The sequence below is a fragment of the Acipenser ruthenus genome, chromosome 5 (genome assembly GCF_902713425.1).
Source record: "Acipenser ruthenus chromosome 5, fAciRut3.2 maternal haplotype, whole genome shotgun sequence".
NCBI classification, from domain to species: Eukaryota; Metazoa; Chordata; class Actinopteri; order Acipenseriformes; family Acipenseridae; genus Acipenser; species Acipenser ruthenus.
Window position 1 is genome coordinate 13,154,383 of NC_081193.1, and position 16,933 is coordinate 13,171,315.

Below are 16,933 nucleotides of genomic sequence, written 5' to 3' on the forward strand. Positions count from 1 at the left end.
TATTTGCACTGAATATAAGTGAATAATACTGACAAGGATAATAGCGCCCCATGGCTCAAGATGAGTGGCAAATTCAGGAAGGTATTTTTTGGTTTCTTTGTTAGATGTACTCTACAAATTACAGTTAATACTAATATAATTTTATTTGACTAAATTGTAAAAATGTCCAAATGTGGAGTGCTGCTTATGTTTCCCAGGCAGTGTTTTAGTCAGTGCAGTCCTGACTGTGTTTACAGTTTTAGCAGTCTATGTAATCAGCATCTGCAGTTCCAGCAGTCTTTCATGGCTCTATGACTAAAGAACATCTGATCCAGTATGGACAAATGGTCCCCATCACTCACATTTCAGGAGGTATAAATAGAATGAGGAATGCACGCAGCCCCCCTGCCCCCCCAGTCCAATTCCCTGTGTGATCAGAAGTTTATAACAGTAACTCTACCCTGAACAAAGTGTTGCTAAAATTATCTGGGATCATTCGGCTGGAGGCAGCTCCTGGGAGAAGCAGCAGAGCAGAAGGCTAGAGAGTGTGAGGGAGGAAAAGGGAGAGAGCAGATAGAGAGAGAAAGGGAAGATTGTTATTTTAACAACTTTCAAAGAGTTTTGCTGTGCGCTGAAGAGGGGATGAACTTTGCAGTAGGCTACAAACCGATGCTGGGGGACTCGAACACGATGGATAACCTGGAGAAGCAGCTCATCTGCCCCATCTGCTTGGAGATGTTCACCAAGCCCGTGGTGATCCTGCCCTGCCAACACAATCTCTGCAGGAAGTGTGCCAACGACGTCTTCCAGGTAGGGGCCTGTTTGTTTGCTTAACATTTTCAAGGTCGACATCATATCCCTTGCTGATTTAGGAACACATACACTTGCCTGATCAATGTTTGGATATTACTCAGCATTCATCTTGTATTCAGGTTTTCAGTTGGACTGTTATTTTAACATGTTTTCTGTTGTTTGTTTAATAAACCGTGTGTGTATGGAGGGGGGATAACGGACCACTTGAAATGTCATCCAAACTAGTGTGAGTGCCCTTCCCTCAGCATTGAGAATCTGTTTTAATCAAAGAGCTGCTTCTGTGGTCCGTTAGTTTTTTTCTGTTCTAAAAATGTTATAAAACGCAGTATGCTTGTGTTGCAAAAAACAGTTGGAGTGCTATTCCTCTAACACGTTAACTAGAGGGCTTCAAATTTTAACCAAATAACCACATCTATAAGCCTGTAACATATTCTACATGTTGTGTAGTACTTTTACCTTTCAACTCTGTTAGCACTACTGCATCTAATTACACAACTAGGTTCACAGTTTTCTGTAAAAATGCACTTAATCCTGTTGTATCATATATTGTCCACTAGCCCATTATATACCTTTAATTTCTTCTTTCCAGAATGCAGTGAATGTACTTGTTCAGAACAAGGCTACAGTCAGCTGTCATTGTTTTTGATGGTCTTAAGGGTGGGTCATGGTACAGAGTGAGAACTTTGTATTGATGAAACCTCAGCTGAAAAAATGAGATAAAATAGCAAGTAGTAAAATTGGATATCATTTTCCTCTGTCGTCACTCATTATATAAAAAGCATATCTAATGGCCTGGAATCAGCAATAACCAGCACATTTGATTGAGATTTCCTGCGGTCTCTCAAGGATTGCCCTGCATCTCTTCTAGATGTCAGGATGGGCATAACTAAGAGAGGGTTCAAAAAGTTCAAGACGACCTGCATATTATTACAGAAGCATACTCAGTTATATGTTGCATCTGCCCATGGAAAAAGGTGTAGGTTGTTTTTGCTTTGGTTGTTTGGCTAGTATGGTATGAAGTCTGAGGTATTCTACAGGAGATATTTCCTCGTGTCAAAAGCAGACACAACCATTGGAGGGGTCTCCATGGAATTAGATGTAAGTTTGCCTCGCACCACAATATAGGGCAATATAAGTATTTTCCTTTTGCCAGTCCAAACTACAGTTTCACACTGCTGCTTGTTATATCTGAGACCAAATGGCCTTTGTTTTCAGTTTTGCACAACTTTTCACACTGCCTAGTTTTAACATAGTGTTTACAACTTGATTTATGTATGGGTGTGTAGCCTCTCTGAGCATGCCTGAGATGCAATGCAGTCAGTATTAAATTGACTAATGAGTGCATGATGATTTAAAACACACATTACGGGAGAATCACCAGATACAAAATTAAGAGTAATGGAAGTTCAGTGGGTACAAATTATTCCTGTACCCCTATGCTAACACTTTGGTTGTCAAACTAACTTGGTCTTCTCTAACTTACCAACTGTTAAAAGACTTTTCTATTCAGTGTGATGTATTTCCGAGCAGCGAGCCACACTTTCACAGCAGCTGGTTTGACACCAGGAAAAATGTCCTGTAGACTCTTCATACCACTACTACACAGTATTACATATGATTGAATGCTAGCACTACCCTAGCAAGCTAGGTACTTGAATGCCTGCATCTTTTTTCCATGGGAAGATATGAAGTGTGTATGTTTCTCTCAAACCTGGAAAATGACGGGAAATGAAAATCATATCATTACATACTCCTCATCATCACAAATGGCCTAGACAAAACAAGTACTTTAGCACAACTGCATGCTATTGCATACTTCAGCCAAATTACATAACTAACAAATAAGTCAAGTATACAGTAGAAATATTCTATTATTATAAAGAACAATAGCAGAATGTCTCCTGTATACAGAATGTATAAATAGGATGCTGCTTTTTCTGTATGCTAGTAGGTTATGAGGTCAAATAATTCCTCTACTACTCAGTAGTGAGAGGCTCAGATGCTGCATCCTTAGAGGCTGACCAGTAGTACAATGTTATGCTAAATAAGATAATAACCTGCTGGCTTTGTTTACAGGGAAGTGATTTAGATAAACAGTTCAAATTATCGATGCAAAACTAGTTTTATAGGACACTCATAATAGACAGTATTTATGAGTGTACAATATGCCGATAGATGTGAAATCGTATTTTTGATGGCAGTATACTGAAAGCGCCAGTCTGAATTTTTTCACTCATCCAATAGCTGAAAAACGTTCTACGAACTTTCTTTATCAGAAGCATTGTGGGTATTAGGGGATTATAATCTAGGTTTTTACAAAGTACTACCACATGGTTTGCTGTCAATTACCAGTAAGGACCATGGGTCTTATTTTCAAAGCGTTTACTCCAGACTCCAGGTAAAACACCTGATCATTTTACAAATATAGAACCTAACAAGTTATATATTTCAAGTCCTCTTTAGCACTCTCAATGTGTTTAGTTTTTCATTTTGTAACAATAACTTTTTTTTTCTCCTTACAAAACTAGGAGTTAATTAAAGAATAGAGGAAACGATTTGACAATATGGCTCTTTATCTTCTGCTCGTCTCTTACAACGCACCTAGCTGTGCAGTAGTTCCACAACAATGCACACCTTGTAGCATTTTATTGCTTAAGTACAGTAGGTGGCACAGTAAGTGAAACCCTGCAACTTGTTGGGACTGAGAATGATAGTGACACGTTGTAATTTAGGCTATTAGGCCCCTCTTTTAGCGTCTATTTTTCTGCTTCCCAGGCTTCTAACCCGCTGTGGCAGTCGCGAGGCTCCACAACTGCGTCCTCGGGGGGGCGTTTCCGTTGCCCTTCCTGCCGACATGAAGTGATCCTGGACCGGCATGGTGTCTACGGACTGCAGAGGAACCTCCTTGTGGAAAACATCATCGATATCTACAAACAGGAGTCCTCCAGGTCAGTTATGGTTTTGTATTGGTTGTGATTGCACACCAGGATATCCTTTGTGACATCATTTATACAAGTTTAGTGTCGTATAATGACATGGTAAAAGCATAGCAATGTTTATTACATCAAAGTAAAAAAAAAAACAAAAAAAAAACTTTGTAAAGTATGGCTATTGCATAGAATGGATATCGCATAGCCACATAGCTAAGGGTCAGAAATTATTCAATATATCAAGGTGTTAAAAAGACCAAATGCTAGACCAATGCAGACAATTAACTAATTTTGTTGAAACAAGAACAGTACAGTGCGGCATATTCATTTACCCATAGCTACGTCGCTGATGCAAACAAATGCATTTTGAATGGTGGTGGTTCTATTTACAAGATGTCTCCCATAGAACACATGTGTTTACTTTTGCCCTGCTTTTGGAATCCAGTTACAACTGTAACTATGTAGACATGCAGTGCATTTCTGTACTCCATTCCATGTGTGTAGCAAACACATTGCTTAACACCTTTCAAGCTGTCAGTCAGAGAGGGCCTCTCGGGATCCCAATATCTCCTGCCTTGATGACAAGGGCTTGTGTTTTGGCTGGCTTAAATTCCAGTTCAGGAAATCTGAAGAGCACTGGTAATCAAGCACCTAGTGGTGCATTTCTGAAATAATTTGACTCTGGTGTGAACTCACAAACATAGTAAATATATCAAATAAAATCTTCTATTTGTGTTTTTTTTCATACAAAAAATAAAAATATTAGCAAATAATGTATTATTGAAGAAATACAAATCAGCAAGAAAGACTGCAATTTGGAGTTTTTCCATGAAAAAGTAAACATACTGTCGGCAACAAATAAAACAGGGCATACATTAATTTAACCCATACATTAATTAAATCAGAAGTGGGCAAAGTTGGCCCAGCCAGTAGTCTCCCCATGTTCGCAATTGTTTAGTTCAACCAATTAAACAGCTACCCATGTCCAAGAGTAGTTCATTATTTCAGTCATCCTAAGCAGCCACTGGTATGAATGATTGGATTTGAAGCATGGACTTTACAAATCCCATAACCTTACCTGTACAGGCACTTTCCAAGGAGAACCACCAGATAGTGTTCATATGTAATCCTGTATAAAATCTGTATCTAAATGACCTGTGTTGTGGACATCTGAAACTTCAGCTTTATTATTTTGAATATCACTGTATGAGATGTTTGATTGATAGGAACAGAAACCAAGTATGTTCCAGCTTGAAAAAAAAAATTCACAACAGCACTGTAATTTAATTTCTGTAGATATGACCAATAAAGTAAACCATTCAGAGGATGAAGCAATGACTGGACACACTGTGACATATTTAGAATGCATTTGAAAGCTAGAAAATGCATGCTTCAATGTGGGCATGCCGTATTTTGTGAACATGGCGTAGTGAAATACAAACATGCACAATGATAATGAAAATGAAAAGAATCTGGGCACACACTATTGCAAACACTTTACATAGTGCTTTGTAGTTTTCCATATACTTAACGAAAAACTGACAAAAATTGAAAAATGCGACATTTTTAAATCTAACATGAAATATTGTACTACTATTATGGCTTCCAGTAGACTTTTGCAATATCATTTTGTAGTTTCTTTCATTACATGGTGTTAAATAAAATATCTAAATTATGTTCATATAGTTTTAAAAAAAGGGTCAGTCCTAAAGTTCTAGGTGGTGCAAAACTTTTCACGATAGCTGTACAGACCTCTCAAAAACACCATGGTATACCCTATAGTATTCTACTCACCTTGTATGTAACCCTAACAAGTAAATAACACACAGGAATCATCCCATCCTGGCTTGTTGAGTCTGATGTAAAGCTCTGCAGATTAAGCTGTCATAGTATAAATTCCCCCTCTTTCAGGCCCATCCACACCAAGTTGGAGCAGCAGCTGATGTGTGAGGAACATGAGGAAGAGAAGATTAACATCTACTGCCTGACCTGCGAGACGCCCACCTGCTCCATGTGCAAGGTGTTCGGAGCTCATAAGGACTGTGAAGTGGCTCCTCTACAGAACGTTTATCAACAGCAAAAGGTACAGATGTGTATGACAGGTGCAGGAAATGAGTTTTGCCATGGAGTCTGACAACCAAGACTGGTATGACAATGTAGGGTTATTCATAGAAGCTTCAGATACATAACTCAGGAGGCTAATTTAAGAGCTTCCTTGTGAACCTTATTAGTTATTGCGGTCTAAATCTAAATCTGTAACATTAGCATTGTTTTAGCTATTATGTGATAATGGCAAGAACTGTACACTGGAAGAATCCCTTTGTGAATAGGAACCTGAATGTTGTACCAGTCATAGAAGTCCCCATTTCAGAAATCCAGTCATTGTGCAGTAAATGGTTTTTGGGGTACCACTGTATTTTTGGGACAGGTTGCACATTCAGATATTAGCACATATTTAAAGAGGAGATGAGTATCTATTCATGGAAATTCTATTATTCTTAAATGTGAATCAAGACCTAGCCAGAACTGTGGCATCTAAGCTGGTCTATTCTGCTAGCGTTATTTGAGAAGATGAAATAGGAAACCAGGTTGTGATCATGCATTTTGCCACTGGGTGATTTGTATACCTTTGCCACAGGATTTAAACCTTATATTTAATAAAGTCAGTGTTTGTTGTTTATGTAGACTTATAGGTTATAGCCCACACATCTCTCAGCCAAGGAATGACTGGAGGCTTGTAGAGACAGCAGTCTCTCTGATATATTATGAAAAGCTCACAACCTTTAATGTAATACCAGGGATTCTTACCTTTCAGACTGAACTGAGTGATGGCATTGCTGTGCTGGTGGCGGGAAATGACCGAATCCAGGCTATGATCTCCCAACTGGAGGGAATTTGTAAAACTATTGAGGTAAGCAGAGCAGACTACATGCTATATGTACAACTAACCACATCTGTATGTAGCAGTTCATCACTGATGTACAAACCAAACAGCAGAAAGAGGTTAAACATTTAAAAAGAGACACCTGCCAGAACACTGTAAATATGCAGCTGTGCCACAATGCAGCCATGACAGCCCTGACTTGAAGTGACAAGTCTGCAAATCAGTGAAATTGTCCTGAAGGCATATGTGACCAATTCCTCAGTGATTAGTGCCTCTTCATGAAAGTCAAGGAGAGGACATCAGTAGTGAAGTCTGTTATTTAAAATGGACGATAAATTATTTACTTTTGAGACTGCTCCATGCTATATTAATGTGTGCATAGCCTTAGGCTTATCATAGCCTTGGGCAATTGACAAGAGAGGTTCTGGTTTGGTATCTTACCAACATCTAACATGGCAGAACAGGAGCACTTGAAATGGACGACTGCTGCAGTTTTCATTTTGACCCTTGCCTTTATCAGTTTTGTTTTTGATTGCAGGACAATGGGCAGCGGCAGAAGCAGCACCTGTGTGAGAAGTTTGACGCTCTCTACAGCGTGCTGGAGGAGAGGAAGAAGGAGCTCCTGCTGTGTATTACCCGGGAGCAGGATGAGAAGCTGGGCCATGTCAGGGCTCTGAGCCGGCAGTACGGGGACTATCTGGAGGGAGCATCCAAGCTGGTGGAGACATGCATCCAGTCCATGGAGGAGCAGCAGATGGCCGCTTTCCTACAGGTGAGTCTTATTCTCCCCTTAAATATTTTTTTCTTGCGCTTGATTTTGTGTTCACTGCTCAAATATTTTGATTTAAATATTTCAATTTTGTCTTGGAATTATTTTACATACTATAAATTTGTCATGCATATAAACCTTCACAAAAAATGTTGTACTGTGTGTGTATATATATATATTGTTGGAGTTACATCAGTATGTTGTTATTTTTATTCGTCAAATGTCTCGGCGTCTGCAGTATATTTCAAAATATTGGCTAGTTGACCTGTCTGGGAGATCATTTTGCACTCCCCCTGCCCTTGCCAGTGAGTGGGCAGTAACATATGGGATCAGGTGGCAGGGTAAGAGCCTTTAATCAGGTCAATGACCAGTGATGGAGACTCTTGCTGTGATCACGTCATTGAGATGTAGGGCATAGCAATGAAACACTGACCAGCAATTAAAAGCAATTAAAATGTTGAAGTGTGCTTTAAAGGAACATTAATGCATATTATTAATTTCTTTAGACCCATGTTGGTCATGCTTTGTTCTATGGACACTTTTTCAGTTTATTAACTGTTAACAGCTCGTTTACTAATGCATTAACAGTTGTTCATTTTGTGTTAACAGTTAGTTAACTACAGAAACTCGCTTCTAGAGCAGCATATAAAGATTATCTTGTGTTTTTAAATCACACATTGAATTTAACTTGCTTTTCTCTCATTTCACACAGCATGCTAAGGAATTGATTAAAAAGTAAGTGAACTCCACAGTCACCCAATCACATTTTATTTTTTACTTTTCTTTTAGCTACACTGATATTACGTTTCTATTCCTATTTCCTGTTGGGTGACAGGTCTACAGTGTCCTGGTATTGACTTTTTAGATTTGTCAGGGCACCATTTGTAGTATTTATTCCCTGACATCCCTGATAACCTTTTGTTTCACAGTTTCACTGTTGTGTTTTTTTTACATTTATAGTAACAAACACATCTCATATAAAGCAGATAATTACAAAATATTATGTTTATCCTGCAAGTAATTCTTATTAATTGAGTGTAATTTATTGCAATTCTAAATATCATTTATCAAACGAGTCAGCAGATTTTCAGAAATGGTGTCAATGAGATAATTTCATTTAATAATTTATAAGTGATTTATTTTATTTAGTAAATTACTTTTCAAAGTCCCCCTGATCTCTCATTGCCAATGTCCGATTCTGACTATTATGCTGTTCCCACTTCAGGATGACAGACACTGCCAAAGCATCGAACATGGAGAGGACTGAGCCAGGGTACGAGAACATGGATCATTTCATAATCAACACTGAAGATGTTAGCGGCATGCTGAGAACCATAGACTTCCAACAAGGTACAACAGCACACAAGCACAGACAGCTGGTAGAACTCTTCAGTTATGCATTATATTCTAATTAAGTATCTATGAGTTTGTCACACCTACTACTGATTTGGTGACAATAACCTATATTCTGAAATCTTCAAGAACGTGTGCTCAGTAAAACACCAAGTTTCCATCACAATTTCATTGAGCAGCTTACAAAAAAAAAAAAGTGTGACAGCTCCCCATTTAACCTGGAGATAATTAGGTGGTTAGTAAAGATTTAGCCACACTTGTAAATCATGCTGATTTGGGTTGGTGCTTCGTGTAAGTAGTCCAATTTGAGTTGACCTGAGTTGAATCATCACTACTAGCACTGTTTCAACTGCTGCTGGAATTAATTAATTAATTAATTAATTAATTAATTAATTAATTAATTAATTAATTAATTATTGGCATCTGATTAATGTAGTTGGCCCTCTGCTGGTTAGAATGAGTTACAGTGCACTTGAGAAGGCAACATGATTGGTGCTTTCGTGGGAATTGATTCTCAATTTAATCAGTCCTGTTTTTTTTTTTGTTTTTTTTTTAAGTGTCCCAGGGAGGTGACAATGAACCGGTATATGAGGCTGAGGAAGAAGAAGAAGTGGCCCAGCAAAGCACCAATGGTTAGCAAAGTGAGACAAGCAGACCTTGCTGTACTTGATGGACGTAGTACCTAACTAAAACACATTACAAATGCATGTGCAATAGAAATATAGGAACTATGACCAAAACAGTGGCGGTCTATGGCCTAGTGACGAAGCGCCTAGGCTTTTAACTCTGTATTAATCCTGCTGATGTATCCCCCCCCCCCCCCTCACCACCACCACCACCACCACCACCACAGGCTGATTGACCAATTTAATAGCATTACTGTGTACAATAAAAATACAGTGAAATGTGGTAAGTGAAAAATCAGGATTTAAAAAGGCAACAGTAGTTATATCCTCCACTGTTTACATCATTAAATAGACCCCTGAATAAGTTTGTAATTGTTATAAAACATAGATAACTTGGAGAGTGACTAATAACTAACAGATTCATATCTACAAGGTAAATCTTTGTGGAATAACTTTTTATTTTTACTTGAACTTTTTCCTCATAAGGCAACACATTTCTAATGTGAGAAGCTGTGATTCTCGAACAGCAGACTGTCACAGAACAGACACAGGAGTCATTACTGGAAGCTCTAATTAAGCATAGCTGCATAACACAAGCATGAAACACAGCTCAGCATTGGTTGTGAGTCGAAAATGTGTCAGTATAAATTAAAAACAAGCTTCTATAAAGAAACATATACGTTATTTATAACGACACTTGTGAGGACACTCGACTCGACTGAATAACCTCTGTACTGTACTCCATGTACATTCATTGAGTATGCTCTACTGAACAGATTCTTAATACTTCAAGGGGGTTGTGTATACATGTGGATTAATAGTTCGAAAAATGTACATTCCTCTTTTTTGGACTTTACACTAGCACTAAGGCTATCAGGACCTAATATTGATCGCTTAACTCCTACCCCAAAAAGGTGGGGCATGAGCTGTTTATAATCTTGACAAAAAGTGATAATAGCAGTACTTAAGACAACCGTTTTCCTCTCTAGTATCAAACCTTAATACATTCAGAAGTCTTGTTATCTCTCAGATATCGTCTACCTTTCTATTACATGCATAATGTTTCCAGTCGCTCTAAATAGTGTCGAGTTCAGTCACACTTTTAAGGGCCACCTTTTTAGTTTATTAACTGTTAACAACAAACGTACATTAAGAAATGCTATACATGAAGAAATGCTATACATGAAGAAATGCTGTTATTATTATTATTTATTTCTTAGCAGATGCCCTTATCCAGCTATGCATTTTCTGTTACTAATTAGTTTAAATATATTAACTATTTATGGTATTAACAAATAAAAAGGGATTCTAAAATACATTTAGAAATACTGATAGAAACTTAAATTCAATGACAAAGAGAAGTTGTTTTCATTGTCTTCAAATATTGGAATGGTTTGAGCTCCACTATATACTCATTTGGAGTGTGGAGTGTATGTCACTTAGACAAGAATGCAAAAGGGAAGAAAATAAAAGAAATACGTAGAAATAAAGACGTTGGTACAAGAGGGGAATACAATAAAAATAAAAAAGATGAGAGGGTGGGAGAGGATCATAGATAGTGTGAGCTCTAAGTGGGAAATATTTTCTGATACAGTGGTGCTATTTGATTAATTCTGAACCAGTTACTAGTTGTGCTGTTTCTTCTTGCTCTCTGTTCTCTCTTTCATTGAGCGTTTTGGTTGCATATAAAGCTGTGCATGCGTGCAGTTTGAAATGGTGGTCATGTTGATTGAAATGCAGTGAGACTGGAGTGGGTCTGGACTACCATTGCCTCGCAGATATATTTATGTTGTGCTAATCTGATGGCTGCGGGTAGTTCCAGCGATATACTGAGCTGTGCATTAACAATAGTGATGGATGATATTATGAAATTAAGCCTGAAATGATTTGCTAAACATCAATACAGTGCCATCTTTAAACAAATGTAACCACCTTTCAATGATATAAACTGTGTTTGCTCAACATTTTAAATAAATAGGTTATTTACAGTATTGACCATTCACAAAAAATGAACAGAATGTGGTAATATCTTATATAGTTTCTATTCTCTATTAACTGCTACCTGAGGACTGCTACTATCTTCCATTAATAAAAGTAAAAAAAAAAATGATTGCATTTAAAGCAGTCAGTTTTCTGCACACTGTGCTGTGTCATTAAATGAAATACCTTCTCCAAAGAATCTAACCCCCGATCTGTAGGAGGCCAATGCTGAATATGTTATCCACTGCGACTGTGGCTAGGCTACCATGGTGAACATGTATTTAAGATCATCCATTCCAATAGATTGCTATAGCACTCTTCCATTTGTTAATTTGGGATTGTTTTACGTAATTGTATTACAATGGGTTAACCCTGCTGCTCTTCCTGGCAGGGTGTACCTGGTAATGAGGGTTGTAAAATCCCAGTGGAATACCCTGTATAAACAAATAAATTGAATATCAGGTGTGTGGGTCAGAAAGGTGCAGTCCCCAGATGCAATTGCTGAGTGCAGGTGGTAAACAGTGGGGCAGCTTTGTGACTCACACCCTAGGTTATCATTTTAGTTGCAGCTGCCTCCAAAGCTGGGAAAAACCAAGCAGTTGTGAACAACTTTGTTAAATACTAAGAACTACTTTTTTTATGTGCTGAAAGATGTGTTTGCATTTTCAGCTTTGAGATGATGCCCATCAACTCGGCAGACACAAATTACATTTAATAGAGAAAAGTGTAAGGTGCTGCACGCAGGCAATAAAAATGTGCATTATAAATACCATATGGGAGATACTGAAATTGAAGAAGGAATCTGTGAAGAAGACCTAGGAGTTTATGTTGATTCAGAAATGTCTTCATCTAGACAATGTGAGGAAACTATAAAAAAAGGCCAACAAAATGCTTGGATATATAGTGAAAAGTGTTGAATTTAAATCAAGGGAAGTAATGTTAAAACTTTACAATGCATTAGTAAGACCTCATCTAGAATATTGTGTCCAGTTCTGGTCACCTCGCTACAGAAAGGATATTGCTGCTCTAGAAAGAGTGCAAAGAAGAACAACCAGAATTATTCCTGGTTTAAAAGGCATGTCATATGCAGACAGGCTAAAATAATTTAATCTATTCAGTCTTGAACAAAGAAGATTAGATAAAGGGGCATTCAGAACAGAAAATAGGAGGCACTTTTTTACACAGAGAATTGTGGGAGTCTGGAACCAACTCCCCAGTAATGTTGAAGCTGACACCCTGGAATCCTTCAAGAAGCTGCTTGATGAGATTCTGGGATCAATAAGCTACTAACAACCAAACAAGCAAGATGGGCTGAATGGCCTCCTCTCGTTTGTAAACTTTCTTATGTTCTTAATTTATAGTTACAGTATATATTTCCAAATTATTACATTTGAAAGCCAGTAAACCAGTGAAAACTACACTAGCCCACTCCTCGATATTAGTCATACACATACAAGTTCCACAGGATTTATTTGATAGACAGTTTTTTCCGTGTCATCTTGCTATGATATGGCATAAACTGATTAAATAAAGCTCCCCACCACCTTTGTAGCTCTCATGTCTGAGGCAGTGTTTGTTCCTTTACCAAAGGTCAGCAGCCACACCACATTACGGCATAAGCAGGTAATATTTAATAGTAAGTTAAGTTCTTTCATTTCTTATATAAGACAGTCAAAGCGAAGTGTCTCCATGAATAAAAATCACCCTCAAAATAGACAGCCTATGGGATGCCTTTTTCACCTTTTGAACCCAAAACCACATTACTCAGTTGGTCATAAGACCTCTGTTTGATTAATAGTCTGTTGCCTCCCTTCCATCACTGCCACACACTTGGGCTGTGTTACCATACCTGCTCATTAGTTAATGCTGCTTCCCGCCACTCTCTTAAGCTTCATGATCGTAAAAATATACATGGCTGTGCCATTCCTCCTGAGGATATATAGAGAGATCTGTGCGGAGAGGGTCTGATCTTGTCATGTTTTTCTGAAACCCTCTGATTGATTTACAGGGGCCGTGTGAGGGCAAAGCAACAGGGCTGTGTTTTAATTTTGCTGATAGAGAAACATTGTAAATCAATAAAGATTCTCAATGAGCACCCAGAGCACAGATATGCAAATGCACAACATATATTCTGGGGCTTCTGTAGGCATATTGAGTTGTCCAGAACATGTAACGTTTTCCTGGTTATAATCACATTTTCGCTGTTTTATATGAATTAATTAAAACTTGCCAACCTTGCTTTCAGAAGAAAAGCCAAAAAGTTCAAATTGAACAACTGTTGCCATCACAAGAACCCAAACAAAGCTGTAAAAACAAAGCAGCTCCGGGCCTGTGGTGAGCCTCAGGGGAAAGCAATGCTTCTCTACTGCTAATTACTGTTTAGGATTGACAGTCATGTGTAATTATTACTGCTTATGTTTGGAATGAATTGTACACTGTGGTTAAACTGTCTTTTCTTGAAAATGGTTTAGCTACTTATCTCTCCATTAGTGCATGCTTGTTTGTCTTCCTGTGCACTTCTTACTTAAACTGTACAATTTCCCTCCAGATATCAGATTGAATTTGGATTTATATTGTGAATTCAGATGTCATATTTGCATATTAAATTATTGTTTTTCAGCCCAGGTCCAGTGAAGAATGAAGAGAAGAGATTGTTTGCTTTATAGCCCCAGTTGCAACCTATCATTAGCATAGACAATGCAAGTCTGCAGTTGGTTTTGCCCACCCATAATTATGACACTGTTACAGTTCTATATGTGGTCTGTGACATGGACAATTCACAGTGATGTCAACAACTGTACAAACTAATAACATGTTAGAGATGATGGGTGATATTCTGTACATGCAATTGGATTTTATGAATTGAATACAGTATGTTGTCAAAGGCATTATGATGTTTTAGGTTAGAAAGCCAAAGCAGTGTAACTTTACAGAAGCTGCTCTTTCACACACATATTTCCCAGGCATACCAGGTAATAATTTCACACTCGTATCTCTTAGTTTGACCTATTCCAGTGTTAATATGACCTGTGTTGTGTGCTGTGTCTAGTTAAGCTCACTCTATAAGTTTAAATAGCTCAAACTGCTGTGCTGTTTTATACTTACCAGCAGAGCAGGTACAATCTCTTCTAGACATGTCTGCAGAGGGGCAGCTGAAGGAAATACCTGTAAAGGAATAGCATCATTTGCTGGAGTGAGATAGTAACTGTTGGGTTATCATTCTCTATCCCAAATAAGTATAAAAAGTTACCCATGATTGGTTTATTATTTCACCAATAACAGTAAACTCTCATCCGTTTCTTTCCAATATCCACTCATTCTGAATCTTTACTGTCATTAGTGGTTGTTAATGGACACAGACAACCAGCGTGGTTAAGATTGTGTACGAAAATAGTTTAAGTCCCGTTCAGTTGAATTGACAATATGTAATATGAGGGAGTTGGCCAAAGTGGTATTGGTGAAACCCATATTCAAAAGTCTGCTGGTGAGAACTGCAGACTAAAGAATACGGTAGTGAAACTCCCAGAAAGAGAGAACCTGCCACATGCTGGTGGTGGTGGTGGTGGGGCAGGTGTTGCTTGAAACAGACAGTAAGTGCTGGTAGGTTTAGTAGGTAAAGATTCAGAATGGTTGGATATTGGAAAGAAACGGATAAGAAACAAAAAAGTTAATTGAACAGGTTGAAGAGTTTGAAAAAAAAAAGCTGTGGTTGTCTCTGTCTCCTAAAACACTGCCCAGCTTTAGAAGTTCTTGTTATTTATTCATGTTACCTTCCCTTTTTGTGGTTTATATCACTTGCTGTTATTTATAATGATGCACACGTGCTTATTTAAACAAGGTGATCTGCAGTATGCTCTTGAGTTTAGAAGCCACTGATTCACATGTTTGATGTTAACCATCCAAAAAATACTGATGATTTCCATGTACAACATTTATTTCTGAATACACTGTAATTGTACATATCTTTAAAATAGTAAAACAAAATAATCGTTATAAATAAAAACTGAAAAAAAACAGAATTATGTGTCCATAATTGTCTTTGCTACCCTGATTATTTTTACATCCTGTATAGCTGGGGTGTCCGAACCCAGTCTGGGTTGAAACGTGACCTCCCAGCGACTCCTGTGTTCATGATGGACTTGGACACACTTTAGCATGCAGTTATAGTGAAACTGTTCCTGAAATGTGGTCTTTTGGTTTATGATTCTGAAAAGGTCAATATAGTCGACTGTCTGCCTTCACTTCAGATTATTGTGTTTGACTCCAACATTTGAACATTGGTTTTAAGGGGAAACATTTCAAGAAAATTCTGTGCAGATTATACTCTTGTTTTTGTTTTCTGGTTTGTCCTACCCTTTAAAAACATTAACTGTGGTACCATAGTAAAAGCATAGCAAAATGTGTGACACCAGTGAAGGAATAATAATGTGAGTTAACATTAGAATAAAACAGGGAAAATAGATGTGCTTAATAATAGCAAGAGGTCATGAATAGATCAGAGAGAGGTGGAAGAGCACAGGCATCTATGACTACTTAATGCTGCAGAAAAGTGAAATGCAGTACATGCTCTGTGACAACCTTAAGCATTGTGTGCAGCAACTACTTTTGAAGTATTACTGCTATATTCTCCACCATACACCAGAAGATCTTCCGTTAAGAGAAGCAAGGGTATAAGCCGTTATGACATGTTTAACAAATTACCATCAGTTTCCATTTGTCCAGTCATTACAAAACCTTCTAATGAGTATCCTGTACTACAAATGCAGTTGTACCCCAGCTATTTTTGTCCATCAAGACTAGTATAAATGAATCTGATTGTATTTAAGGTTAGACACCCGTCTATAAAGCTGTACACGTCTGATCACGCCAAAGTCACAACTGAAGCCTAATGAGTTTGTTTAAGCAGAACTCAATTGCTGACATTGCTGGGTTTGTAACAGTCTTCAGAATGAAATGTTACACAGGTTAGTGTTTCAGAAGTGTATAGGCATTACTATTCATGCATAGTAGAATGATATCCATTCAGGTACAACAACATATTAAGTGTTGTGCAGAGGGGTTTCAGTTTATAGGTTCAAACAGTGCTTGTTCTTTTGGTTTGGGATACAGTAGTAGAAGGAAAGCTACACTATATAACTAAATAAGCAAATAGTTTCAGTGTCTGGAAATAATTAAAACATGCAAAAATGATATAGAGGTAAACCCCAACCTAGGACTGAGACTGTATAACTCATCTACTGTGTTGAATGATGTTATTTTTCCTAGATTAGCATTTTACCATTTTGAGCATCAGTTCAGAGGTCTGAAGTATTGCAATAGTTAATGTTTTTAAACTGAGTCCTCCTATCCTTAAGGCATATGCACTTCCTAATGAACCATCGACAAGTCTTAAAACATTGCCATTCCTGTCATTATATAATGGCTAACAAATGAGTTTGCTCACCACAGGCAAAAAATATTACAATTAGACCCAGCACACATAAGTCTACCAATCCTGGCATTGTCGGATCACTGTGCTGTAATGATAAGACATGACTTGTTTAATTTAGTAATGTTAACAAATGATGCTATCATTACCTGTTTTGTAAATACAATTTAA

General features: G+C 37.7%; 1 protein-coding gene across 2 annotated transcripts; it reads left to right on the forward strand.

Annotated features, from left to right (window-relative positions):
• The first annotated feature begins 461 nt into the window (after positions 1-461).
• On the forward strand, positions 462-15,347 carry LOC117402387 (tripartite motif-containing protein 54-like). Of its 2 annotated transcripts, none has more exons than XM_034921166.2 (9): positions 462-789; positions 3,568-3,740; positions 5,634-5,805; positions 6,538-6,633; positions 7,145-7,378; positions 8,088-8,110; positions 8,601-8,725; positions 9,286-9,369; positions 13,955-15,347. In XM_034921166.2, the coding sequence occupies exons 1-8, from the start codon at positions 622-624 to the stop codon at positions 9,363-9,365; spliced, it is 1,071 nt and encodes a 356-aa protein (XP_034777057.1). In that variant the 5' UTR covers positions 462-621; the 3' UTR covers positions 9,366-9,369; positions 13,955-15,347. The 2 variants fall into 2 exon arrangements, with proteins under 2 accessions (XP_034777057.1, XP_033859359.2); XM_034003468.3 differs by having other exon boundaries at positions 9,286-9,360.
• Positions 15,348-16,933: the final 1,586 nt, after the last annotated feature.

Excerpts from the sequence above, each read along its gene's own strand:
- LOC117402387 (XM_034003468.3), top strand. The coding sequence starts at position 622 with ATGAACTTTGCAGTAGGCTACAAACCGATGCTGGGGGACTCGAACACG. Across the intron at positions 3,741-5,633 it reads TACAAACAGGAGTCCTCCAG|GCCCATCCACACCAAGTTGG; the intron begins GTCAGTTATGGT and ends CCCCTCTTTCAG. Across the intron at positions 5,806-6,537 it reads ACGTTTATCAACAGCAAAAG|ACTGAACTGAGTGATGGCAT; the intron begins GTACAGATGTGT and ends CTTACCTTTCAG.